At 42.4% G+C, this 26514-nt stretch overlaps 1 protein-coding gene across 12 annotated transcripts in view; it reads left to right on the top strand.

The window, feature by feature from the left end:
- Window positions 1-26514, top strand: part of ABHD6 (abhydrolase domain containing 6, acylglycerol lipase) — a 55879-nt gene that overhangs the window by 14092 nt on the left and 15273 nt on the right. For all 12 annotated transcript variants that reach the window (XM_063645577.1, XM_055272976.2, XM_055272984.2 and 9 more), the window contains 5 exons: window positions 5337-5480; window positions 16282-16438; window positions 18344-18457; window positions 19942-20074; window positions 23653-23810. In XM_063645577.1, the coding sequence (XP_063501647.1) occupies window positions 5362-5480; window positions 16282-16438; window positions 18344-18457; window positions 19942-20074; window positions 23653-23810 (681 nt within the window). In that variant the 5' untranslated portion in view covers window positions 5337-5361. The remainder of the gene's footprint in view (window positions 1-5336; window positions 5481-16281; window positions 16439-18343; window positions 18458-19941; window positions 20075-23652; window positions 23811-26514) is intronic.

Raw genomic sequence — 26514 nt, 5'->3', positions numbered from 1 at the left:
GAGGCTGAGACAGGAGAAGCGCTTAAACCCAGGAGGCGGAGGTTGCAGTGAGCCAAGGTTGTACCACTACACTCCAGCCTGGCTGACAGAGCGAGACTCCGTCTCAAAAAAAAAAAAAGAAAGAAAAAAAGACAGAAATCAGTAAGTCAGGAGAAGCAAGGAGAGATGTGTCAATGAGATTCTATGAAAGTGTTATACGTTGTTTATTCTTGGATTTTACTTTATACCCTGAAGACTAAGATATTGGAACTCAAGATCCCAGTTTTCAAAATCAGTGAGAACATTAAAGAAAATTGTGAGATATGCCTTACTCCTAACCCCAGATTAAACTTCATTTCCCTGATGCAATGTTTATCTGGATCCACTGACATGTCCCCTATCCAATTAATCTTTGCCACTGCGTTCAGACATAAGGGCCCCCAAATGCACAGCTTGGGTGTTAAGCAGTGGCAGAGGATCCTGAGCCTGGGATGTGAGAGTATGTTTTCCCTGGTGCCAGCATGGCCAGCTCTCCTTCCTGGCATTGCCTGCTTCACACTGTGCTGCTGTGTCTTTAACCCTGGGGTGCCTCACTTTACACGATAAATAGATAAAATGAAGTGTTTTTCTTTTTCAGTGTATTCAGTCAGGCGATAAACATGATCAAGCACCAGGTCTTTGCCAGGTGATGCTTTAGGTTCTGGGAACTCTAATAGGAAAGAATATTCTTGTGGGAGCGAGCCAAATCCTACTTTTTAATTGCCTGGCATAATTCCAGAAGTGTTTAAGTCACCAGAGTAAGAAAGAACAGACGTGACTATTTGAATGTTCTCATTAAATAGATGAGGAAGCCAAGATCTCCCAGCTGATGTCTGGAAGAGCCATGTCGGAGAGGGCCAGCTGCCACACTGGTGCCCCCAGCCTGGTGCCATCCATCGCACGAGTTTGGCCCTCAGTGGCAGCCATTCATGGACGACCATCACGATTTTTGCTATATTCATGTGTCACCTACTAAGCATTTTTCTTTAAATTGACTCCTTGTTTTTTTTTTTTTGAAACGATCTCCCTCTGTCACCTAGGCTGGAGTGAGTGGCACACTCTTAGCTCACTGAAACCACAGCCTCCAGGCTCAAGTAATCATCCTACCTCAGCCTCCTGAGTAGCTGATACTACAGGCGCATGCCACCATGCCCGGCTAATTTTTGTATTTTTTGTAAAGATGGGACCTCTCCTTGTTGCCCAGGCCGGTCTCAAGCTCCTCTGCTCAAGCAATCTGCCCGTCTCAGCCTCCCAAAATGCTGGGATTACAGGCATGAGCCACCACGCCCAGCCTAGAGAGCTGTTTAACACCACCACACTGAGAGTTTCTCTTTGACCCAAGCAGGACTGAAAAGAACTGAGAAGAGATGACTTTCCTAGTATATATGTTGTTATCTAATGCTGTGTACCCCTGAAACATTCTTTAGTACTCTCCTACTCACTAAAGTCATCTTGCAAACTCTCAGTTGTATGGGTCTCATGCTTTGGGAAACTCAAGTTACACTTCTTGGTTGATATCCGATTTTTGGCCAGTGGTAGTTCCTGGTTCATAATGCTTCAGTTTTTTCTGCCTCCAGCCTCTCCCCTGGGTCCATAGAGTATTCTAGAAATAAACACCAGCATGGCAGGGGAGCTGTCTTTTTAAAGGAAAGCTGAAGCAAGTCTTTTGTAAAATTAAGGATGTTGTAGAGATAGGAATAAATTGCCTACCCTTTATCTGTACAGAAAACTCAAAATTGTGGTTTCTTCAACTAAGGTCTGGATTTATTTGACCTTGTCAGGGAGAGTGTGCACGGTTTTCTGTAATAAGTCCAAAGCTTACTAAATTGATCATGTTCTACAAAAGCTGCTTATGGAAGACTTTATTCTGCTGTTAAATAGAAGATGGAGCCAGATGCAACCTTCGCTGAAACTGACTGGCATTGTGGCAGGCACCGACAGAGCAGAGAGGGGTTTTTTTGATGATTATGCCTTCATTTCAGGGCTATCATCTCCAGTGTCAGAGTCTATGATATATATGGCTTTGAGCATAAACTGTTCTAATTCCTAGTCCAAAGGACTCCCTGCTGCTCAGTAATCTGAATTTACAGTGGCCCCCAGCAGTTTTTAAGGACTTTGTATGATGTGAAAAAGTCTTCTCAAAGCTGACAGTTCCCATCTTTGTCAACTCATTCACAGCCCACGATGTTCAAACAGATCTGTACAGATTCCCTTCAGTCTGTGATTGACTTGCTTACTCCTTGAAGGTGATGCCTTTTAGCAGGGTAAATTGTAGCCAGTGTTAAGTAGGTGACTCCTTCAGGGATTTTCATAATTACTGAAAGAGGAAAGATGTCAGGTCTCTTATAGAGTCATTGGGAATGGTTGTTCCTAAAAGAAACGAAACAGATGGAACCCATTTTGTAAATGTGCTTTTCATTGATTCATTTTTACCTTATTTGTGTCCCGTGCCATACTTGACACTGAGAAAGAACATACATGATTGTCCCTACCCTCAAGGAGCTCTGGTTCCAGAAGGAGAAGCAGGCCAATGATTTCAGTGTGCTGGGAAAATTATTTACAGTGACTAAGAAACTGAGAAGGCAGTTGCATCAGAGACAAAGACAGTGCTTGTGCCCTGGGAAGGTGGCAGATTTCATCACTGTAGACTCAGGACTGTACTCAGGTAGAGTATGTGTATGTAATGAAAAGAACCATCTAACCTACCTATGGGTGCATCTGTCTTCTTCTTCAGGCTGTGAGGTGCTTGCTAGGCAAAAACCTCTTGAAGATGGAGAGCTCGTATCTTCATGGAGAAATTAGGGATGATGAATGTAGATACCTAACAGCAAAGCGGTTACAGAGACTAAGGACAGGCCATTTGAAAAAAATAAAAAATAGACAAAGTGGAGCTTGGTGCAAAGGTAGTGGATTGAAGTTAGAAACCTGTTTTGTAATCATGACTACCAGCTGGGTGACCTTGGGCAAGTTACTTAGCCTCTCAGAGCCTCAGTTTCCTCAACCTGTAAAACAGGATGAAACACTTGCCTTTCCTATGTGACAGGGTTGATGTGCTATATCAAGAGTTGGCAAATTACAGCCTACAGGTCAAATTTGGCCTACAGCCTATTTCTGTGAAGTTTTATTGGAACACAGTCATACTCATTCGTTACATGTCTTCAAGGCTGCTTTCTCATCCAGTGGCAGATTGAGTAGCTGTGATAGAGACTCTGTGTCCCACAGTGCTAAAATCATCACCGTCTGGCACTTTACAGAAAAAGTGTGCTGACCTTTGTGCTCAGTGGTCGTGAGGTTATACTGTGCTGCATTGAACTTATTATCAAATTGAATTAAGTATCAGTCGATAGAGGCAAATGGGAGAGATCACTCCATTTCCCAGGAAATGTAAGGAACGCCATGATTTGCTAGATGTTAATGCTTTTTCTTGAAGAAATCTGTATTATGTTTGGTGAGTCCTGCACACTTAGCACAGATGGCTGGGAATCAAGGCAGAGGGCCACGCCTGGCTTACAGGTCCTTCTAGGTGTTTTCTGTATTGGGGAGAATGATGGGACTTGAAATATATATTTATTATATATTTATATTTATATACTTTATGATATATATATGTATATATACATATATGTGTATACACACACACACACACACACACATATATATATATAAAATAGAGATGAGGTCTTGCCATGTTGCCCAGGCTGGTCTTCAATGCCTGGCCTCAAGCGATCCTTCCACCTCTGCCTCCCAAAGTGTTGAGATTACAGGCATGGGCCACGGAACCCAGCCTGAAGTATTTTTCATTCTATGCTAGAATGAACTGTATTATAAGCTCATAAGACAGGACAGGGCAGGGCCTCTGATACAGCTGGAATTCTAGTGCCCCGATAATGTGTCAGGTCTTAGTGTTGGTGCTGGGGACACCCAGTCCTTACTCTCATGCATCCCACATTCTAGCCTTCAGATGTGTAAGTCTTTAGGAAGACGTCAGAAAGTACACTGAAAACTACCTTTTTGGCTTATTCCCCCCTAACTTTGTATTACGTATTTATTTTTTGAATTGGTTGCATATTTACATAACAACTTAAAAGTTTTAAAAAGTGAAAAACCAAGTTTCCTGTCTATTCCTGACACTTAGCTATCTAATTCCCCACCTTAGATGCAATCACTGTTACTGGTTTGTTGTATCCATGTGTACATATATATTTGTTCATTGATTTCTTTAAAAGTCTGTCTTTTTTTTTTTTTAAAGGTTCTCACTCTGTTGCCTAGGCTAGAGTGCAGTGGTGCAATCATAGCTTACTACAGCTTCAAACTCCTGGGCTCAAGTGATCCTCCCACCTCGGCCTCCCAAAGTGCTGGATCACAGGCATGAGCTACCATGCCCAACCTGTCCTCCTTTTTTATTTTCATTTATTTTTTATTTTTATTTTTTGAGGTGGAGTCTTGTTGCGCAGGCTAGAGTGCAATGGCACAATCTTGGCTCACTGCAACCTCCGCTTCCTGGGTTCAAGCGATTCTCCTGCCTCAGCCTTCCGAGTAGCTGGGATTACAGGCACCTGCCACCACGCTCGGCTAACTTTTGTATTTTTAGTAGAGATGGGGTTTCATCATGTTGGCCAGGCTAGTCTCCAACTCCTGACCTTAAGTGATCCGCCCACCTCAGCCTCCCAAAGTGCTGGGATTAGAGGTGTGAGCCACTGCGCCTGGCTCCTTTTTTATTTTTAAATACTGCAAGCCTACAGAAAGATTGAAAGGATAATATCATGTAACCTTCACCTGGATTCCCCAGTGGTTAGCATTTTACCATATTTGCTTTATTTCTCTCTCTTCTCCTCCCACCAACACACACACACACACACACACACACACACACACACACATTTCTTTTTCTCTCCTGAACCTTTAAAAGTGAGTAGCAGATACCATTATACTTCACCCCTTACAACTTCAGCAGACATCTCCTAAGAGGGAAGATATTCTCCTACATACATACATAACCACAATTTCATCATCATACTCAAGAATTGTGTCACTGATACATTGACGTTGTCTAATACCCAGCCCTTACTCAGATTTCCACATTTGTCCCAACTATGTCCTTTATAATGTTTTTTACAAATCCAGGCTCCTCTGAAAAGTTCCTCGTTACTTTTAGTTGTCATGTCTATTTGGTTTTTTTTAAAGCACTTGCCTGCTTTGGTTTCCTCCTGTTCTTTACCCTCACTCTGGGAACTTCGCTTTTCTTGTCCCCTTTGCTTCTTCGCCTCTTTTCCCTTGATACAGAGTTTTAATATCGTCATTCTCTTTGGCCCCTGCAGGAGTCAGCCAGCCTGAAAGAGCAGGATGGATCTTGATGTGGTTAACATGTTTGTGATTGCGGGCGGGACGCTGGCCATCCCAATCCTGGCATTCGTGGCTTCATTTCTTCTGTGGCCTTCAGCACTGATAAGAATCTATTATTGGTAAGCCAGTTTTATCATTGACGTTTTCAAGAGTATCATAATGTTGACATCTTCTCTGCTTGTCCTTTTTGTGGTTATTGTCCAACATTTTATCAGGAAATATTTCAGACAGAGAGAAAAGTTGAAAGGTACTCATCCTGTTTGGAATTTTGGGAATGCTCTTGAAGAATATTACCAGATCATTTCTTTCAGGTTTGTTTGTTTGTTTGTTTTTTGGAAACACAGTTGTGCTCTGTTGCCCAGGCTGGAGTGCAGTGGGATGATCTCGGCTCACTGCAACCTCCACCTCCTGGGTTCAATCAATTTTCCTGCTTTGGCCTCCAAGTAGCTGGGATTTTATAGGTGTGTGCCACCACACCTGGCTAATTTTTTTTGTATTTTTAGTACAGATGGCGTTCCACCACATTGGCCAGGCTGGTCTCCAACTCCTGGCCTCAAGTGATCTGCCCATCTTGCCCTCTCAAAGTGCTGGGATTACAGGCATGAGCCATCATGCCCAGCCCTTTCAGGTTTCTGATAGCATCTTTCTCCACCCACATTCCCAAAGTCAGTGATTCTGTCTTCAAGCAAGAATTGTACATTTTTATGGGAACTCCTTTGGTATCTTCTTGATCATTGGTTGTTTTTGTTTGTTTGTTTTTTGGTTTGTTTTTTTTTTGAGACAGAGTCTCCCTCTGTCACCTAGGCTGGAGTGCAGTGGTGTGATCTCGGCTCACTGCAACCTCTGCCTCCCAGGCTCAAGCGATTCTCTTGCCTCAGCCTCCCAAGTAGCTGGGACTACAGGCACGTGCCACCATGCCTGGCTAATTTTTGTATTTTTAGTAGAGACAGGCTTTTGCCGTGTTGGCCAAGCTGGTCTCGAACTCCTGACCTCAAGTGATCCTCCCACCTCAGCCTCCCAAAGTGCTGGGATTACAGGTGTGAGCCACCGCACCTGGCCTTCATCATTGGATTCTGACCCTGTGATGTCCTGACAGGTGCAGCGGTGTCACTGAGAAATGAACAAGAAAGACCAGAACCATTGAGATGGCATGTATAGGACAGAATACTTTTAGAGTTGTTCTAGAAGTGTTCATTAGTAAAGAAGTGACAGAAAGAAAAAGAAGTTTCCAAAATATGTCATTCTTATACCACTGTTATTATTCTTGTCCTATCTGGATACCACCTGTCCTTTTATTTTGTATTTCCTTTAGAGTGAGCCATCTTTTAAAAAAAATCCTTAAATCAAGTATTTAAAAAGTGATATGAATATCACTCCCTTAAGTGAAAAGCTTGCCATAAATAGTAAATTAATATCAAAAAGTGCCTGGCACAGTGGCTCATGCCTGTAATCCCAGCATTTTGGGAGGCCGAGGCAGGCAGATCACCTGAGGTCAGGAGTTCGAGACCAGCCTGACCAACATGGAGAAACCCAGTCTCTACTAAAAATACAAAATTAGCCAGGCGTGGTGGTTCATGCCTGTTATCCCAGCTACTTGGAAGGCTGAGGCAGTAGAATCGCTTGAACCTGGGAGGCAGAGGTTGCGGTGAGCTGAGATCGTGCCATCGCACTCCAGCCTGGGCAACAAGAGCAGAACTCCATCTCAAAAAAAAATATGTATATATATATATATATATATCAAAAAGTAAAAATAAACACAATGACATTAAACAGTCTTATTAAATTGTTTCTCCTTTACTTTGTTACAAAGCATGAGCAGCGTGAAAGATGTAGCAGCCCTGAGCTGAGCCTTTCTCCTTGTTGGAATCAGAAGGTTAACAGTCAAAACGAAAGTGACTTTCTCATGATGTGCTTCATTGCCTTTTCATGCCACTGTCCAATTATCAAATGAAATTGCCCTTCCCACCCCCGTGGTGTACATCCCCTGATGAAGGGAGCGCCGAAATAGACCTGATTCCTCTCTGTGCTGTAGGTAAGCCCATTGAGATCTAACTGGGACTTCGGGAAGTCAGAACTCACTTCTTTATGTAGAAGAGTCCAGGGAGGGTGTTATGCCCTTTATCTGCCCTCCTTTCTGGCTCCCTTTTGTTTCACTTGAGTGTGGAATTTTCCGCCTGCCAGCCAAGCTCTGATCCTTGAAAGGAAACTAATTGAATGGAAGGGAGCTTTTCATCTTTTGCTCTTGCTCTCTGGGGGCGGGAGTGGGGAGTTGTGACCCCATCCCAAGTCACCCGGGACCCACCTTCTGCATTGAGAAAGCGAGACTCACTCTGAAGCTGAAATGCCGTTGCCCTTGCAGTGCTAGTAGCGTTCTGTGCTTTGTGGGCTAAGGCTCCTGGATGACCCCTGACATGGAGAAGGCAGAGTTGCGTGCCCCTTCTCATGGCCTCGTCAAGGCATCATGGACTGCCACACACAAAACGCTGTTTTCATTAACCACGTGAAATGGAAGCAGAGAACGCAATTCACTGATGTGGCTCGTAACCATGGATATGGCCACATACAGAGGTGTGATTATGTAAAGGTTAATTCCACCCACCTCGTGTGGAAACTAGCCTCAATGCTGCATAGTCCCCCAACAGTTCCCTGGGCTGTCGAGGAGAAGGCTTTCAGAGTAAGGGTGTCAGGGTAATTTTGATGTTTCATTTGTAATGAGAAAAATAAGTTGATAGCAAATAATTTGCTTTTTTAATAAAGTTAAAATTCATGTTAACATAAAAGTCACCATTTTAAAGTGTACAATTCAAGGCTGGGCATGGTGGCTCACACCTGTAATCCCAGCACTTTGGGAGGCTGAGGCGGGCGGATCACTTGAGGCCAGGAGTTCGAGACCAGCCTGGCCAACATGGTGAAATCCTGTCTCTACTAAAAATACAAAAAATTAGCCAGGCATGGTGGTGCGTGCCTGTAATTCCAGCTACCTGGGAGGCTGAGGCAGAAGACTCGCTTGAACCTGGGAAGCGGAGGTTGCAGTGAGCCGAGATCGTGCCACTGCACTCCAGCCTGGGTGACAGAGTGAGACTCTGTCTAAATAAATAAATAAATAAAATATAAATATAAATATAAATAAAGTGTACAATTCAGTGGTTTTAATATATTCGGAGTGTTGTACAACCATTACCACTATCTAATTTCAAATATTTCCACCTCCCCAAAGGAGTCCCTATACCTAGTAGCCATCACTCCCAGTTTCTCCCTTACTTCATCTTCTGGTAACCACTCATCTATTTCCTGTCTTTTTAGTGCCCATTACGGACATTTCACATAAATGGTGTTATACAATGTGTGACCTTTGTGTCTGGTTTCTCTCACTTAGCATAATGTTTTCAAGGTTCGTCCGTGTTGTAGCATGCATCACTCCTTCACTTTCTGTTGTGGTTAAATAATATTCCATTGTGTGTATATACAGTTTGTTCATCCATTCATCTGTTGATGGACACTTGGGTTGTTTCCACCTTTTGGCTATTATGAATAATGCTGCATAGCAAATAATTCACTTTTATTAACAAACAATACCACAAAAAAACCAGAGAGGCCCCACAGTGCAGAGCATTCAGAGCCTCTTTAATTGGCAGTATGGAGGCATGGGGTCTTAAAGCCTGCCCATGCCTGTCACCTAGCTCAGTGCCATGGCTGAAAGACAAACACAATGCTCTTTATTTTGTGAACTCAGGCACACAGGCCAAGAAGAAAATCCAGCTGGTTGGGGAAGGTGAAAATCCTAGAAAACTTTTCAGATCATGCCAGGTGGCACTGTGACACGGGGGATTATGATTTTAGTAATAAAACCCATGATGCCATTGCAGAGAGCTGTCAGCAGTCCTGTGAGGCACTTCCTCCGCATCACTGAAATGCACAGACTGCTTCCTCCAAATAGCCTCACCGCAAGTGACATTTACACAGTGGTTGTCATAGAATGAGCAGCACCACCATGAGTCACTTATATCCCTTAACCACAGCGACTTCTCCAAAGGCTTTCATTTGCTCGGCTGCCAGTGATGACCACCAGTGGGTTCACCTCGCAGACCTAGGTGGGTCAGGTTAATTTTCAGGATTGCTACACAAACAGGATCAGCAGGCAGTAGAGGTAGCTTGGCACCCAGTCCCCGTTCCCCGCTGCCCTGCCACGTGAGCATAAGGGTTTGGTGAAGTCACCACATTGTGCAAGCTCCTGGAGTTCCCTCTGGGATCATCTCAGCTCCTCAGGGAACAAGAACAGGTGTCCCCAGTAGGCCACAGCAAGTCTTCAGAGCAGCTCTCTCTGGGTCTAAGTGTCCCTGGAGCATGGCCAGCACACTTCCACAGCACCGTGGACTATGGCTGCTCCTGCAGGAGATACCAAATGCTTCAACGTGAGTCAACAGAGAGCCACACCGGGGATGCTGTGGCCACTGCGGATGACATCAGGTCTGATTTTCATTGTGTAATGAAAATATCAGGACTGTTGACAAGATGAAAAAGACTGAGATTTTCTAAGATTTTTGTTTTCCCAAAGAAACTCAGTTGTGAAATCAAGGTAAGAAATCATAGTGAACAGTTCACTTATATAAATATAAGAAAGAAAAGGGGATAAGAATTGGAAAAGAAGAAATAAAGCTGACATTGTTTGCAGATGACACAATTGTGTACATGAAAGTCCAAAAAAATCTATAATTTGTTAGAATTAATAAGTGAATTTGGAGCTGGGTGCTGCAGCTCGTGCCTGTAATTTCAGCACTTTGGGAGGCAGAGGTGGGCGATTGCTTGAGCCCAAGAGTTTAAGACCAGCCTAGGCTGCTCACTGCAACCTCTGCCTCCCAGGCTCAAGTGATCCTCCCAGCTCAGCTTCCAGAGTAACTGGGGCTACAGGTGTGTGCCACCTTGCCAGCTAATTTTTGCAGGTTTTTGTAGAGACAGGCTCAAATTCCTGGGCTCAAGCGATCCACCCACCTTGCCCTCCCAGAGTGCTGGGATTACAGTTGTAAGCCACCATGCCCAGCCTGGCTCTTTCTTTTTGTTGTGGTAAAATATACGTAACTTAAAAAAATGGAAAATAAGTGTTGGTGAGGATGTGGAGAGATTGGAACCCCCTATGCATTGCTGTTGGGAATGTAAAATAGTATAGTTGCTATGCACAAATTTGTTGGCTCCCCAGAAAGTTATACATTTAACATAACATCCAGCAATTCCACTTATGAGTGTAAATCCCAAAGAATTGCAAGCGGAGTCTCAATGTGTGTACCAATGTCCGTAGCAGCATTCTTTGCAATAGCGAAAAGATAGAAATAACCTAAATGTCCAACAGACAAATGGATAAACAAAACATGGTATATACACAATAGAATATTATTCAGCCTTAAAAAGGAATGACACTCTGATTCATGCTATTAATACAACATGGATGAACCTTGAGAACAACTGTGCTAAGTGAAACTAACCAGACACAAAAGGACAAATTTTGTATGATTCCACTTTTACCCAGAATAGACAAACTCATAGAGAAAGTAGTATAGAGGTTGCTAGGGGACTGGGGGAAATGAGGAGTTAATGTTTAATGGGCACAGAGTTTCTATTTGGGATGATGAAAAGTTCTAGAAATGGATAGTGGTGGTAGTTTTACAGTGTTGTGTAATGTCGTTGATTGTACCCTTGTTAAAATGGTAAATGTTTATGTTATGTCTATTTTACCACAGTATAAAAAAATCTGTAAGTACTTTTCTTCAGAGGTTCCTGTTAACCAGACAGAGACTTATAGGATGAGGACTCTGGACTCCAGGAGACTTTATTAAAGAGGAACCCCAAGGAAGTCCTCTCTGGGGCTTTTCTTTTTTTTTTTTTTTTTTTCTTGAGACGGAGTCTCGCTCTGTCGCCCAGGCTGGAGTGCAGTGGCGCAATCTCGGCTCACTGCAAGCTCCGCCTCCCGGGTTCACGCCATTCTCCCGCCTCAGCCTCTCCGAGTAGCTGGGACTACAGGCGCCCGCCACCACGCCCGGCTAATTTTTTTGTATTTTTTAGTAGAGACGAGGTTTCACTGCGGTCTCGATCTCCTGACCTCGTGATCCGCCCGCCTCGGCCTCCCAAAGTGCTGGGATTACAAGCGTGAGCCACCGCGCCCGGCCCCTGGGGCTTTTCTATTTAGGTCAATAGAGCCTTCAATGACTTCTGTCCCTGAAACAGGAGCAGTTTGGCTCTTGTACTGAGATTGTAAAAGATCTTGCTCCTGAGACATTCATTCATCCCACCTTAATTCTTCTCTTCGTTTCTGTTCTGTAAGGTTCTGCTTTTGTGAATTAGAGGTAATCTATTCTCTATTATCTGTTATCATTAAACCAAAGAAGATTTTTTCCATCTGGGCCATGGGTCTTTCAGAATTTTTCAGCTGGCCTGGTATCTTAGAGTCATCTTCCTACTCTTTCATTGAGGGGATCATTTGAAAATATTAGTTCTCTGGGCTGGGCATGGTGGCTCAGCGCCTGTAATCCCAGCACTTTGGGAGGCTGAGGGAGGCAGATCATCTGAGGTCAGGAGTTCAAGACCAGCCTAGCCAACATGGTAAAACCCTGTCTCTACTAAAAAATAATACAAAAATTAGAGGCTCGGCGTTGTGGCCCACGCCTGTAATCCCAGCACTTTGGAAGGCCGAGGTGGGTAGATCACGAGGTCAGGAGTTTGAGACCAGCGAGGCCAACATGGTGAAACCCCGTCTCTACTACAAATACAAAAATTAGCCAGGTGTGGTGGCACGCGCCTGTAGTCCCAGCTACTTGGGAGGCTGAAGTGGGAGAATCGCTTGAAAGCAGAAGGTGGAGGTTGCAGTGAGCCTAGAACATGCCACTGCATTCCAGCCTGGGCAACAGAGCAAGACTCTGTCTAAAAAATAAAAATTAAAAAAAAACACAAAAATTAGCCGGACGTGGTGGTGCACGCACACAGGTGCACATGCCTGTAGTCCCAACTACTTGGGAGGCTGAAGTGGGAGAATCGCTTGAACCCAGGAGGTGGAGGTTGCAGTGAACTGAGATCGCGCCACTGCACTCCAGCCTGTGCAACAAGAGTGAAACTCTGTCTCAAAAAAAAGAAAAAATATTAGTTTTCCAGCTCCTTGTTTCTGGAGCCTAGGTAAACTTGTCCAGTGGATGTACCAATTAAATGAAAAATATTGAGTAGTTCCAAAGAGCTCTGTCTGGTAATGAAGAAGCCCTCAATTCTTGAGTCCGGCAGTCTGGCCGCCTTCCAACCCTGTGTCTCTTCATTCTGGTTCAAGTCATACTTGGCTCTCCCCCAGGCCCTTGCCTTTGCCGTCTCTACCTCCTGGCACATCTTCTCCAGCTTCCAGCTGATATATGTTGAGTATCCAGTAGTCTGCTGAAGTTTCACCTTTTCCACCAGGTCCTTCCAGCTCTTCCGTGATCTCACACTGTACTTTGTATGAGAGTTATAGAGAATTTGATGATTATAAAAACATAACCCATTCAAGCCCCACTCCCGGTACTAAAAATAAAAAATAATAAATAATTTAAAAATAAAAAGGTAACACAAAGAAAATGTAAATTACCCATAACCCCTGGAATAATTAATTTTCTTCAATGCTTCTTTTGTTCTTCTCACCTCTCTCCCCCACCTCTCCATCTGTGTAAACTTAACAGTTTTTTTTTAACAGAATTGGAATCAATAGTATTTAAAAAAAACGGGTCCTGTTTTTTCACTTGACATCATGTCATAAATATTTTTCCGTGTTATTGAATATTCTTTGAAAACTCCATTTTAAATAATAGCAAAATAAGACATCACCTAGCTATATGGTAGTTTATCTAATATATTTCCTATTCATGGATACTAAAGTTAGTATTGATTTTTCTAATTTAAACAACACATAACGCTGGCTGGAACACTTTAAAAATATTCTTTTTCAAAGTTTCTACTTATTTCCTTGAGACAGATTATTCTTGGAATTATACTTACTAGGTCAACAAGGGGCATGAGGTTTCAAAGATTCTTGATATTTTATGCCAGATTGCTTTCTAGAAAGGCTGAACCTTATAACTGGTTATATAAACATGCACGGACACACACACACACACACACGCACACACACACGCCAGGTGCAGTGGCTCAGTGGCAGGATCACTTGAGTTCGAGCCCAGCCCGGGCAATAAAGGGAGACCCAGTCTCTACCAAAAAAATTAAAAAATTAAAAAATTAGCCAGGCATGGTATATGCACCTGTAATTTCAGCTATACAGGAGGCTGAGGTGGGAGGATCAGTTGGGCTTAGGAGGACAGGGCTGCAGTGAACCATGATTGTGTCACTGCACTCCAACCTGGGTGACAGAGTAAGACCCCATCTCAACAAAAAACCCCACCACTTTTCTAATTTAGAAGCTCATGAAGGGTATTCATATTTTTTCTTTATTAATTTTTTATTTTAAAAATTTGGGGGATACATAGTAGGTATATATGGGGTACACGAGATGTTTTGATACAGATATGCCATGTGAAATAAGCACATCATGGAGAATGGGGTATCCATCCCCTCAAGCATTTATCCTTTGAGTTACAAACAATCCAGTTACACTCTTCAAGTTATTTAAAAATTTACAACTAAGTTATTATTGACTATAGTTACCGTATTGTGCTATCAATAGTAGGTCTTATTCATTCTTTCTATTTTTTTTTTGTGCCCATTAACCATCCCCACTTCTCCCCTACCCCCAACTACTCATCTCAGCCTCTGGTAACCATCCTTCTACTCTCTATGCCCATGAGTTCCATTGTTTTGATTTTTAGATCCCATAAATAAGTGAGAGCATGTGATGTTTGTCTTTCTGCGTCTGGCTTACTTCACTTAACATAATGATCTCCAGTTCCATCCATGTTGGTGCGCTATTCATATTTTTAATTACTAGTGAACTTGAACATGTTTTTTATGTTTGTTAGTCATTAATATCTTTTCTACTCTAAGGTACCTTTTCATTTATTTTGCCTAGTATTGAGTTAGGGTTTTAGCATGGTTGAGATCAATTTGTAAGCTTTTTATTTATTAAGGATATCATTCTGCAGCTGTCATATTCATTGCAAATATTTCCCCTAATTTTTCCTTTTAATTTTTGGCAAATGATATATTTGGAAGGACAAAATCATCTTTACATAATACTAGTAACTATCATGTACTGAATACTTACCATGTGCTGGGCATTGAACAAAACTTTGTACATGGATTACCTCATCATTTAATCTTTGCCATATTCTTAGTGGAATGCAGCATTTCCTCATATTATAAGATTATATAGTTAGTGTCTTATTCCATTTTGTGTTGCTACAGCAGAATGCCACAGACTAGGTAATTTATAAAGAAAAGAAATTTGTTTGGCTGATTGTTCTGGAGGTTGGGAAGCCAAGAGAATGGCACCAATATCTGGCAAGGGCCTTCCTGCTGTGTCATCCCATGGTGGAAAGTAGAAAGATAAGAGACTGTTGTAAGAGTGAGCCGGAGGCAAGAGGGGGCCAGACTCACTTTTATCGGGAATCTACTCCCTCAGTAATGGCATTAATCTATTTATGAAGGCAAAACTGTCAGGGCCTAATTACCTCTTAACAGTCCCACTTCACAATGGCAATTAAATTTCAACATGAGTTTTGGAGGGAACATTCAAAGTCAGTAAGTGAATGAGCTGGGATGTGAATGGATGAACAAAGTCATGTTATGGTTTAGAATTTTGAAATATGCTTGCCTTGTTGTAAGAAGAGCTTTTAAGCTAGCCAATGCTATTATGTTCTTTACGTTTTGAGTGGGCAATGCAGTCCTTAAAAAAGTTTCAAAAGAAACCAACTAGGTGCTGTTTAATCAGCTGGACGTCTGTAACCCCAGCACTCTGGGAGGCCAAGGTGGGTGCATCACTTGAGGCCAGGAGCTTGAGACTGGCCTGACCAACATGGCGAAACCCCATCTCTACTAAAAATACAAAAATTAGGCAGGTATGGTAGTGTGCACCTGTAACCCTAGATACTCAGCAGGCTGAGGCACAAGAATTGCTTGAACCCGGGAGGTGGAGGTTGCAGTGAGCTGAGATTGCCCCAGTGTGGGTGACAGAGCAAGACTCTATCTAAAAAAACAAACAAACAAACAAACAAAAAACCTGACCAAACAAAAAACCTGACCAAACAAACAACAAAAAATCTTATGTATGCTCCTACATTTTTTGTATGCAGATAAAAGTAAATGAATATATATCTTCTCTCCCTCTCTGCTTATTTTACACAGAGTTAAGACCAGTCAGTTTAGGTTATTTGTTTTTGCAAGACTTGGCTACTTCTTTAGTGTGAAGTATCTTACAAAGTGCATCTCTGATTGAATTAATTATCTCTCATCTTGGAGGGATTCACCATGCAGAGAGTTCAATTTGTTTAGATGGTAATTTCATATTGAAATTGATTTTGGGCCAAAGTCCAGCACTGCCAAGTCTTATGTAACCGGCAGAAGCTGAGCTTTCAACCAGCTGCCATATGTTATGAGGAACAAAGCCAGAGCACCAGTGCAGATGGTTCTCAAGAAATAAGTTATCACTCTCAAAGTCTCTAGAAAGACATTATCAAAAGGTTATCATGTGTGGCATGCTTCTTAAGAAAACACATTTCCCTTCCTAGACAGATTAGTAAAATATATACCAAAATAGTTCATTTAAGGTGTTCTCTGGAATGGTTTGGCTTCGTGTTCCTTGAGGGTAAAGCTCAGGAGGACTCTAGAGACTGATGGAGGACAAGGGCTGGAGAAGTATTTGTGTTATCACTAAGTAAGACTTATAGAGAGGACCTGTGCCCATCTTGAAGCCACTCATCTAGAGCTTACTGATTTTGTTTTGTCTTTATTTCCCACCCCCTCCAGGTACTGGCGGAGGACATTGGGCATGCAAGTCCGCTATGTTCACCATGAAGACTATCAGTTCTGTTATTCCTTCCGGGGCAGGCCTGGGCACAAACCCTCCATCCTCATGCTCCACGGATTCTCTGCCCACAAGGATATGTGGCTCAGTGTGGTCAAGGTGCAATTCTCGATTCTTCTCTCTTATAAGAAAAGGGAGTTGAGTGCTGTGGCTCATGCCTATAATCCCAGCACTGTGGGAGGCTGAGGCAGGAGGATTGCTTGAATCCAGGAGTTCAAAACCAGCCTGGACAACGTAAAGAAACCCTGTCTCTACAAAAAATAAAAAATTAGCCAGGTGTGGTGGTGCATGCCTGTAGTCCCGGCTACTCAGGAGACTGAGGTGGGAAGATTGCTTGAGCCTGGGGGGTCAAGGCTTCAGTGAGCCATGATCATGCCACTGCACTTAGCCTGGGCAACAGAATAAGACTCTGTCTCAAAAATAAAAAAATTAAAAAAAGGAAGAAGAAGAAAAGGGTTTCCACTAGGACATGATGTCATCAACAATGGTAGAAAGCAAAGGGAACTCAGAACTGTGGTGGTTCAAGTCATATTAGAACTAATGCAGTGTGGCCTGGCACAGTGGCTCACACCTGTAATCCCAGCACTTTGGGGAGGCCAAGGCAGGCATATCACTTGAGCCCAGGAGTTTGAGACCAGCCTGGGCAACATAGGGAGACTCCATCTCTATAAAAAATACAAAAAAATTAGCCAGGCATGGTGGCATGCAGCTGTAGTCCCAGCTACTTTGGAGGCTGAGATGGGAGAATCACCTGAGCCTGGGAAGTCAAGGCTGCAGTGAACCAAGATCGTGCTATACCACACTCCAGCCTGGGCGAGAGGAGTGAGACCCTGTCTCAAAACGAACAACAAACTAATGCAATATATTACCCATTCTTTTGTCAGAAAAAAATTATTGAGTCGAATATTATATATAAAACTCACTGCTGTGAGATCAGAGTTGGGCTTTTAAAAGTCATTTTTTTTGTACTCCCAAGTTTCTTCTCTTCCTCCCCCTCCATCTTCTTTTACTCCTTTTCCTTTCCTTCCCACTCCCTCTTCTACGTCTGCTTTTTTCTTTTCCTTTGCCATTTAGAGAAACAGTCTTGATCTAGCAGCTTTCTGGAAGTTTTCCAAGTCACTTTTTGTCTTGGTTTACTTGGGTGTGGCAACTTGCTGCCCTTGGTAAGAGTGATCAGGTGTGAAGGTTGGGGCTGGCAGAAGTCTTGGGCAGGAAGCATCCCTGGCTCCCACCTCAGGCAAGACCATACCTGAGGGATCCCAAGTATCATCTACACCAGGAGGTGAAGACTCACACACCCTCTAGTTAGTTGTATTCTTATTTCCAAATTCCACTGTGAGGACAGTCATTTTCATGCCTTGATGAACTTCCTGTCCCCTCCTCAGATAAGCATCTTTCTTATAACTGGATGTTTGTTTGTTGGTAACTTATGTTTCTCAGTTTCCTGGTTAAAAGTGGTACATATCTAAATGGAAGAAGGTGTTTTAGGATAATAATAATTTGGAAAATTAGACCTTAATGTAAAAAGAAACCAAACAAACCAGAATCGGGGTGATCAGATGTGGTTCTTGGGGAAAACATTGCTCCTGTTGGTTCTGGAGCTGGCTAGGATATTAGAGAACAGAACCATCCCTTCCAGTTCCAAGTCAGCAGCTGCATGGCTGGAGTAAGTGTGGAAGGGGTGAGGGAAAGGACGAGGCAGTACGTATCAACCGGTGTGAAGAAAAAGCAAGAGACTTAAGCCTGCTGCCCCGACTTTGTCCCCTTTTTACAGGCATCTCCTGCGCCTGCTTCCATCTATGTATTAGTCTTTGTGGGCCTCTGCTCCCGATGAGGCTACTGGCAATGCTTTTTCAATTACTGGGGTAAAACACTGAGTGGCCAAGACCCATACATCCCCAGGGATGGCTGTCTGGGTCACTGTACATGGGGCAACCTCCCAAGAAAATGGGCAGACATGTTTTGCACACCACATACTGACTCTGTGGGTCTATGTGTCCTCAGTTCCTTCCAAAGAACCTGCACTTGGTCTGCGTGGACATGCCAGGACATGAGGGCACCACCCGCTCCTCCCTGGATGACCTGTCCATAGATGGGCAAGTTAAGAGGATACACCAGGTAAGCAGGAGGCTCTACCAAAGATTGCCCAGACTGTCTCAGCCACCATTGCATGTCTGAGTCTGGAGAGCAGGGAAGGGAGTCCCATGCTACCTCATGACCAGTCTTCCATACATTCTGTCTACAAGTGATGGCAAGCCAAATGGCAACCTGATGATATCTCCGGTTGGCAATGGAGGGCCAGGGCTTATTATAGACTCTAAGCCTATTGCAGTTGTTTGTAACGAAATACAATCTGAGCATTTAGATTTAGAATTTCTTAAAACCAATTCCCTTCCTAGGGATCTCTTTTTCTGCTCACCAGTTATATGATAACAGTAATAGCCCCTCTGCCTAGCTGGGGAGGGTGTTCTTCACATTATAACATACTTTAGCATCTATTGCTAGCACCTATTTTAGAATCTATCTCTAGCCTTCTCTGGCTAAGCTTTCAAGATCATGGGAGCCATTTCAGAATGGGGTAGCCTGTAAGTTTCAGGTTGACCTTAAGTTTATTTTCCCCCAAATGAGGATATTTAATATCTGCCTCCTCCATTAAACTGTTTTTTAAATTAGGTCAGGAACCTTGTCTTTTTAGCTCTTTGCTGTGTTTTCAGCATCTAATCATAGTTTCCTGTACGTAATAGATATCCAATAAATATTTTTTAGAATGCTGGATAGTTGGGTGGATGGCTGATTGGATGATTGGATGGATAGATGGATGGATGGTTGGATGGATGGATGGTTGAATAGACAAATGGATGGGTAGTTATATGAATGGATGGTCAGATGGACGAGAAGAGCTTTAAATTAGCGCAGGAGCCCTCAAACTACAGCACATGAGCTATGTTTAGCTTGTACCTATTTTTGTAAACTAAATTTTATTGGAACACAGCCACACTCACTCATTTATTTAATACATACTGCCTTTGACTGCTTTTGTCTGCAACAGTAGAGTTGAATAGTTGCAACAGATCATATGGCTCTCAAAGCAGAAAATATTTACTCTCTGGACCTTTATAGAAAACTTCATCAGCCTGGACAATATAGTGAAACCTCATCTCTACAAAAAAAAAAAAAAAAAAAAAAATCCAGATGTGGTGGTGCATGCCTGTAGTTCTAGCTACTCAGGAGGCTGAGATGGGAGGATCACCTGAGCCCCAGAGGTCAAGGCTGCACTGAGCCATGATCACGCCACTGCACTGTAGCCTGGGTGACAGAGTGAGACCCTGTCTCAGAAAAAAAGTTTGCTGACTCATTAATTAGCAGAATCCCTGTTGATTTTATATTTTATAAATGACCTCTCAATCTCTTGTGCCAGATAAAGAGAAGTCCATGCATGCCACAAGGCTCATCTTATAATGGATCCAGTAGAGTTTCAGACTCTCTTTAAACAGTAGTCATTTTCAGTTGTCCATAGGAAGTCCGGGAACTTCTATGCTGTAATCACCATTGCCATTGTCTACAGCTGTATAACCAAGCCACTTTCTCATTTCCCTTCCTAGTTTGTAGAATGCCTGAAGCTGAACAAAAAACCTTTCCACCTGGTAGGCACCTCCATGGGTGGCCAGGTGGCTGGGGTGTATGCTGCTTACTACCCATCGGATGTCTCCAGCCTGTGTCTTGTGTGTCCTGCTGGTAAGTTATGAGGCTGAAACATCCCTCAGCAGGGATGAATCCCTGAAGAAACAAGTAGCTAGTGTCTGCTATGACTGTTTTTTAGAATCATCTTTTTGATGTATGCTTGAGAGATATGCAGTGTTTTACTGATCACTCTAACCAACCAATAGTTATATAATCATAATCATAACCAGACTGATTTTGAAAATATAGAGCCAGCCTTGTTACACCAAGAATTTGAGGTGGGGCCAGGCACAGTGGCTCATGCCTGTAAACATTTAAAATTAAAAAAAAAAAAAAAGGAATGTTTGAAGTGGTTGATTAAAATGTATATAGTGCTTTGCAGCACATACGTTGAAATACAATGTTTCTATTAACATCCAACATTTATCGGGCTCTTATGAGCTAAGCTCTTTATATGAATTTAATTCTTGCAGTAGCCCTGTGAGGTAAAGGTACTATAATTATGCCCCTCTCCTTTTTGGTAAAAACTGAGAGATCTTTATTACAATAAGATCTTAAAAAAAAATCAAACTTTAGTTTCTCTACTGTTACACGTACATATGTCAACGTGAAGTGTAACATGTTCTCAGATATTACCATTTGAAGTTGGATTTTAAATTTGTTTTTCTTCCATAAGTTTTTAGACTTGTATTTATAATATATAATAGATAAAAATCATATTTTCTTTCTTTCTCCTCTATCTCCCTCTCTCTCTCTTTTTTTTTTCTTTTTGAGACAGTCTGTTGCTCAGCCTGGAGTGCAGTGGTGCAATCACGGCTCACTGCAGCCTTGACCTCCCAGATTCAAGCAGTTCTTGTGCCTCAGCCACCCAAGTAGCTGAGATTACAGGCATGTGCCACCATGCCCAGCTAATTTTTTGTATATTCAGTAGGGGTGGAGTTTCACAACGTTGGCTAGGCAAACTTGAATCCTGTTGGCCAGGATCCTGTTGGCCTGAGTCACTTGAACTCCTGGTCTCAAGCGATCTGCCTGCCTCCACCTCCCAAAGTGCTGGGAATAGGCGTGAGCCACCGCACCCGGCCTCTCTCTCTCTTTGATGCTTGATTGGGGTATTATTTACACATAGTAAATTGTCCAAATTTAAATGTGCATCTCAATGACTTTTTACATATGCAGTTACCATGCAGGTCAAGATATTATGCCCATTTTATAAATGGGAACATTGAGGCACAAAGAAATTACATTAGTGCCAGAACCACAATAGGAACAGAGCCCAGGCTGCCTGACTCCAGAACCCAAGCTGTGATGTTTGGAAGTCCTTGCATATTTACTGCCTCCTTTTTATGACTCATATCTTCTACTTCCTCTGTATGATTCAACTAGAATCCAGCCATGAATTGAACATTTAATGACTTTTACTGAAACTTAACTAAATTGACCTTTAAAATCCTTCTGTCACTCTGAAAGCTAATCATTTTCGATATGTTAAGGACATTGAAATTGAAGAGAAGACACCAAAGGGTGTTCTCCTCTCTTTTTTTCAAGTATCATGCCTGAAATAATTTGATCTTATAATAATAAGTTTGAGAATTGAAGGAACAGCATCCATGGAAGGTTTTTAGATTTTAAATCACTTACAGGAAGTAAAATCTAACTGGCTTTTTCAAGTATAGGTTCATTTGCTGAGAAAAAATTGACATCCGAATCTCAACTGGAAATTTAAAATTAAGTTTGTATGTGAAAATTAAAAAGTAGAAATAAATTCAGGATTATATTCTACCAAGAGTTTTAAAATAAACTTTCTAAAAATTTTGAAATAATTTTAAATTTACAGAAAAATTGCAGAGATATTATAGAGAGCCCCATATAACCTTTCCTCAGTTTCCCCATTAATAGCTCACATTACCACAGTAAATTTGTCCCAACTGAGAAACCAACATTAGTATATTACTGTTAACTAAATTCCAGGCTTTATTTGGATTTCATTTAGTTTTTCAACTCATGTCCTTTTTCTGTTCTGGGATCCAGTCCAGGATATATCACGTGACATCTAACCTAGGTTTAGTTTTAAAGAGAGAGGAAGTAGATAATGTCATCTGCTTCATGGCATCATGAAAGCCATACGTCATACCCATGTTAGATTTAAAGGGTTTGCTGGACATAGATTTGTAAAGTGTGGGTTTCTGGATCACAACCAATATTATTGATGCTATTGCCTTTCTTTGTAAAATCTAACTCTTTTCTAGACTTTGCTGGGTGAGGTAGCTCACACCTGTAATCCCAACACTTTGGGAGGCTGAGGGGGAGGATTGCTTGAGGCCAGGAGTTCAAGACCAGCCTAGGGGAGACCCCATCTCTACAAAAATTTAAAATTAAAAAAAAATTTAACATGTACACGTATGTTTATTGCAGCACTATTTACAATAGCAAAGACTTGGAACTAACCCAAATGCCCATCAATGATAAACTGGATTAAGAAAATGTGGCACATATACACCGTGGAATACTATGCAGCCATAAAAAAGAATGATTTCATGTCCTTTGCAAGGACATGGATGAAGCTGGAAGCATCATTCTCAGCAAACTAACACAGGAACAGAAAACCAAACACTGCATGTTCTCACTCATAAGTGGGAGTTGAACAATGAGAACACATGGACACAGAAAGGGGAACATCACACACTGGGGCCTGTCAGAGGGTGGAGGTCACGAGGAGGGAGAGCATTAGGACAAATGCCGAATGCATGAGGGGCTTAAAACCTAGATGACGGGTTGATAGGTGCAGCAAACCACCGTGGCACATGTATACCTATGTGACAAACCTGCACGTTCTGCCCATGTATCCCAGAACTTAAAGTAAAAAAAAAAAAAAAAAAAAAAAAAATTCTAATTATTTGGCTAAGCTAAATGCCTAGAAATTTGCTCCATGCTGGAAGTGAAAATTAGTTTTGCCCTCTTGCATACATAGCATCAGCTTCTGTGGACTCTCATGTCATGCCCTGAGGTGATGGGAGATAATGAGCAATCTCAATTTTGCTGTCCTAGAGGAAGAGCAACTGTGGAGAAGGCAGCAGGGTTGCTGCCCTAAAGCAAGGGACAGCTGGGAAGACTCCCAGTCCCCCTGTGTTTTGTCATTGACCCCAAATAAGAGAGTACCACGTGGGTCCAGGCCAAAGGAAGGAGTGTCATTCATGCCAGCCCTATGTTTTCTTCCGGTCATGTATTTCCTCATGTTTCCCGTCAACACTCAGATGTGCTTAGGCAAGTTGTCTTCTAGGCTAACCCTCCTTAAATTCTATCATACATATGCATCCCCTGGCAACTTGTGAGAATGCAAATTCTGGTTCAAGAGGCTCAGGGAGGGGCAGCATCTGCATTTCTCATGGGCTTTTGATGCTCCATGGACTACAGTGTGAGTGACCAGTCCCTGAAATATGTGGAAGGATTTTTTTGTGTGTTTCTCAGTGTGGTTTTGATTTGAGCAAGGATGGCAGTAACAACAGGAAAGAAATCTACTCATGAAATAAACCTGAAATATATTAACTCTGGGCTGCTATCAGAAGTTCCCTATATAAAATGGGTTGGTAAGAAGGTGGATGTATCATCAAGCCATTTGGGTTTGAATCCCACAGGCCTGCAGTACTCAACTGACAATCAATTCGTACAACGGCTCAAAGAACTGCAGGACTCTTCCGCCGTGGAGAAGATTCCCTTGATCCCGTCTACCCCAGAAGAGATGAGTGAAATGCTTCAGCTCTGCTCCTATGTCCGCTTCAAGGTGCCCCAGCAGGTAACATGGTTGCAGCAGCGACACAACTACCCTCCCCAGAGGCCCAGGAGCGAGTACCAGCTTCCTGCCCGTATTCCCTCTTTCATCTACTCATTGACTCCTTCTCGTCCTCTTCTGTATATATTCAACAAGTGTCTCTGCAGTGCCTGCAACATGCTGGGCACTGTGCTGGCATGGTGATCAATAAAGCCAAGAAGGTCCCTGGGCAGACATGGTCCAGTGGGGGAGGCAGACAATAACAAGTAAACAATGAACTACCAGTGGTCATGAGTTTTATAGCAGAAATGAAGATGGTGTAGTGATTGAATACAGGAAGGCAGGGGTGGCTTTGATAAGCCTCTTCTAGGGACAGCATATGCAGAGGTGGAAAAACATACATATTCAAGACAGGAGGCCAGGGTAGCTGGAGCCCCAAGAATAAGAGAATGGTGAAGATGGAGTTAGAAAGGGAGGCAGGGGCTAAATCAGAGATACTCAATTGAAAAAAAAAAATCTTAGGACCCCTTATACTCTTTTATTTATTTTTTTATTTATTTTCAGACAGAGTCTCGCTCTGTCACCTAAGCTGGAGTGCAGTGGCATGATCTCGGCTCACTGCAACCTCCGCCTCCCAGGTTCAAGCGATTCTTCTGCCTCAGCCTCCTGAGTAGCTGGGATTATAGGCGTGCACCACCACGCCTGGCTAATTTTTCATTTTTAGTAGAGATGGGGTTTCACCATGTTGGTCAGGCTGGTCTCGAACTCCTGACCCCGTGATCCATCCACCTCGGCCTCTGAAAGTGTTGGGATTACAGGCGTGAGCCACCGCACCTGGCTAGGACCCCTTATCCTCTTTTTTTTTTTTTAATATACTTTAAGTTCTAGGGTGCATGTGCACAGCGTGCAGGTTTCATACATAAGTATGCATGTGCCATGTTGGTTTGCTGCACCCATCAACTCATCATTTGCATTAGGTATTTCTCCTAATGCTATCCCTCCCCTAGCCCCCACCCCCCGCCATGTGTCCAAGTGTTCTAATTGTTCAGTTCCCACCTATGAGAGAGAATATGTGGTGTTTGGTTTTCTTTCCTTGTGATAGTTTGCTGTGAATGATGGTTTCCAGCTTCATCCATGTCTCTGTAAAGGACATGAACTCATCCTTTTTATGGCTGCATAGTATTCCATGGTGTATATGTGCCACATTTTCTTAATCCAGTCTACTGTTGATAGACATGTGGGTTGGTTCCAAGTCTTTGCTATTGTAAATAGTGCGGCAATAAACATATGTGTGCATGTGTCTTTATAGTAGCATGATTTATAATCCTTAGGGTATACACCTAGTAATGGGATTGCTGGGTCAAGTGGTATTTCTAGTTCTAGATCCTTGAGGAATCGCCACACTGTCTTCCACAATGGTTGAACTAATTTACACTCCCACCAACGGTGTAAAAGCGTTCCTATTTCTCCACATCCTCTCCAGCATCTGTTGTTTCCTGACTTTTTAATGATTGCCATTCTAACTGGTGTGAGATGGTATCTCATTGTGGTTTGATTTGCATTTCTCTGATGACCAGTGATGATGAGCAGTTTTTCATGTGTCTGTTGGCTGCCTAGATGTCTTATTTTGAGAAGTGTCTGTTCATATCCTTTGCCCACTTTTTGATGGGGTTGTTTTTTTTTCTGGTAAATTTGTTTGAGTTCTTTGTAGATTCTGGATATTAGCCCTCTGTCAGATGGGTAGATTGCAAAAATTTTCTCCCATTCGGTAGGTTGCCTGTTCACTCTGATGGCAATTTCTTTTGCCATGCAGAAGCTCTTTAGTTTAATTAGATACCATTCGTCTATTTTGGCTTTTGTTGCCATTGCTTTTGGTGTTTTAGTCATGAAGTCCTTGCCCATGCCTATGTCCTGAATGGTATAGCCTAGGTTTTCTTCTAGGGTTTTTATAGTTTTAGGTCTGACATTTAAGTCTTTAATCCACCTTGAATTAATTTTTGTATAAGGTGTAAGGAAAGGATCCAGTTTCATCTTTCTACATATGGCTAGCCAGTTTTCCCAGCACCATTTGTTAAATAGGGAATCCTTTCCCCATTTCTTGTTTTTGTCAGGTTTGTCAAAGATCAGATGGTTGTAGATGTGTGGTGTTATTCCTGAGGCCTCTGTTCTGTTCCATTTGTCTATATATCTGTTTTTGTACCAGTACCATGCTGTTTTGGTTACTGTAGGCTTGTAGTATAGTTTGAAGTCAGGTAGCTTGATGCTTCCAGCTTTGTTCTTTTTGCTTAGAATTGTCTTGGCAATGTGGGCTCTTTTTTGGTTCCGTATGAAGTTTAAAGTAGTTTTTTTCCAATTCTGTGAAGAAAGTCATTGGTAGCTTGATGGGGATGGCATTGAATCTATAAATTACCTTGGGTGATATGGCCATTTTCATGATATTGATTCTTACTATCCATGAGCATGGAATGTTGTTCCATTTGTTTGTGTCCTCTTTTATTTCGTTGAGCAGTGGTTTGTAGTTCTCCTTGAAGAGGTCCTTCACATCCCTTGTAAGTTGGATTCCTAGGTATTTTATTCTCTTTGTAGCAATTGTGAATGGAAGTTCACTCATGATCTGGCTCTCTGTTTGTCTGTTATTGGTATATAGGAATGCTTGTGATTTTTGCACATTGATTTTGTATCCGGAGACTTTGCTGAAGTTGCTTATCAGCTAAAGGAGATTTGGGGC

This window comes from Symphalangus syndactylus, chromosome 1 (genome assembly GCF_028878055.3).
Source record: "Symphalangus syndactylus isolate Jambi chromosome 1, NHGRI_mSymSyn1-v2.1_pri, whole genome shotgun sequence".
In the NCBI taxonomy this organism is placed as follows: domain Eukaryota; kingdom Metazoa; phylum Chordata; class Mammalia; order Primates; family Hylobatidae; genus Symphalangus; species Symphalangus syndactylus.
This window is presented reverse-complemented; position numbering and strand designations above follow the sequence as displayed.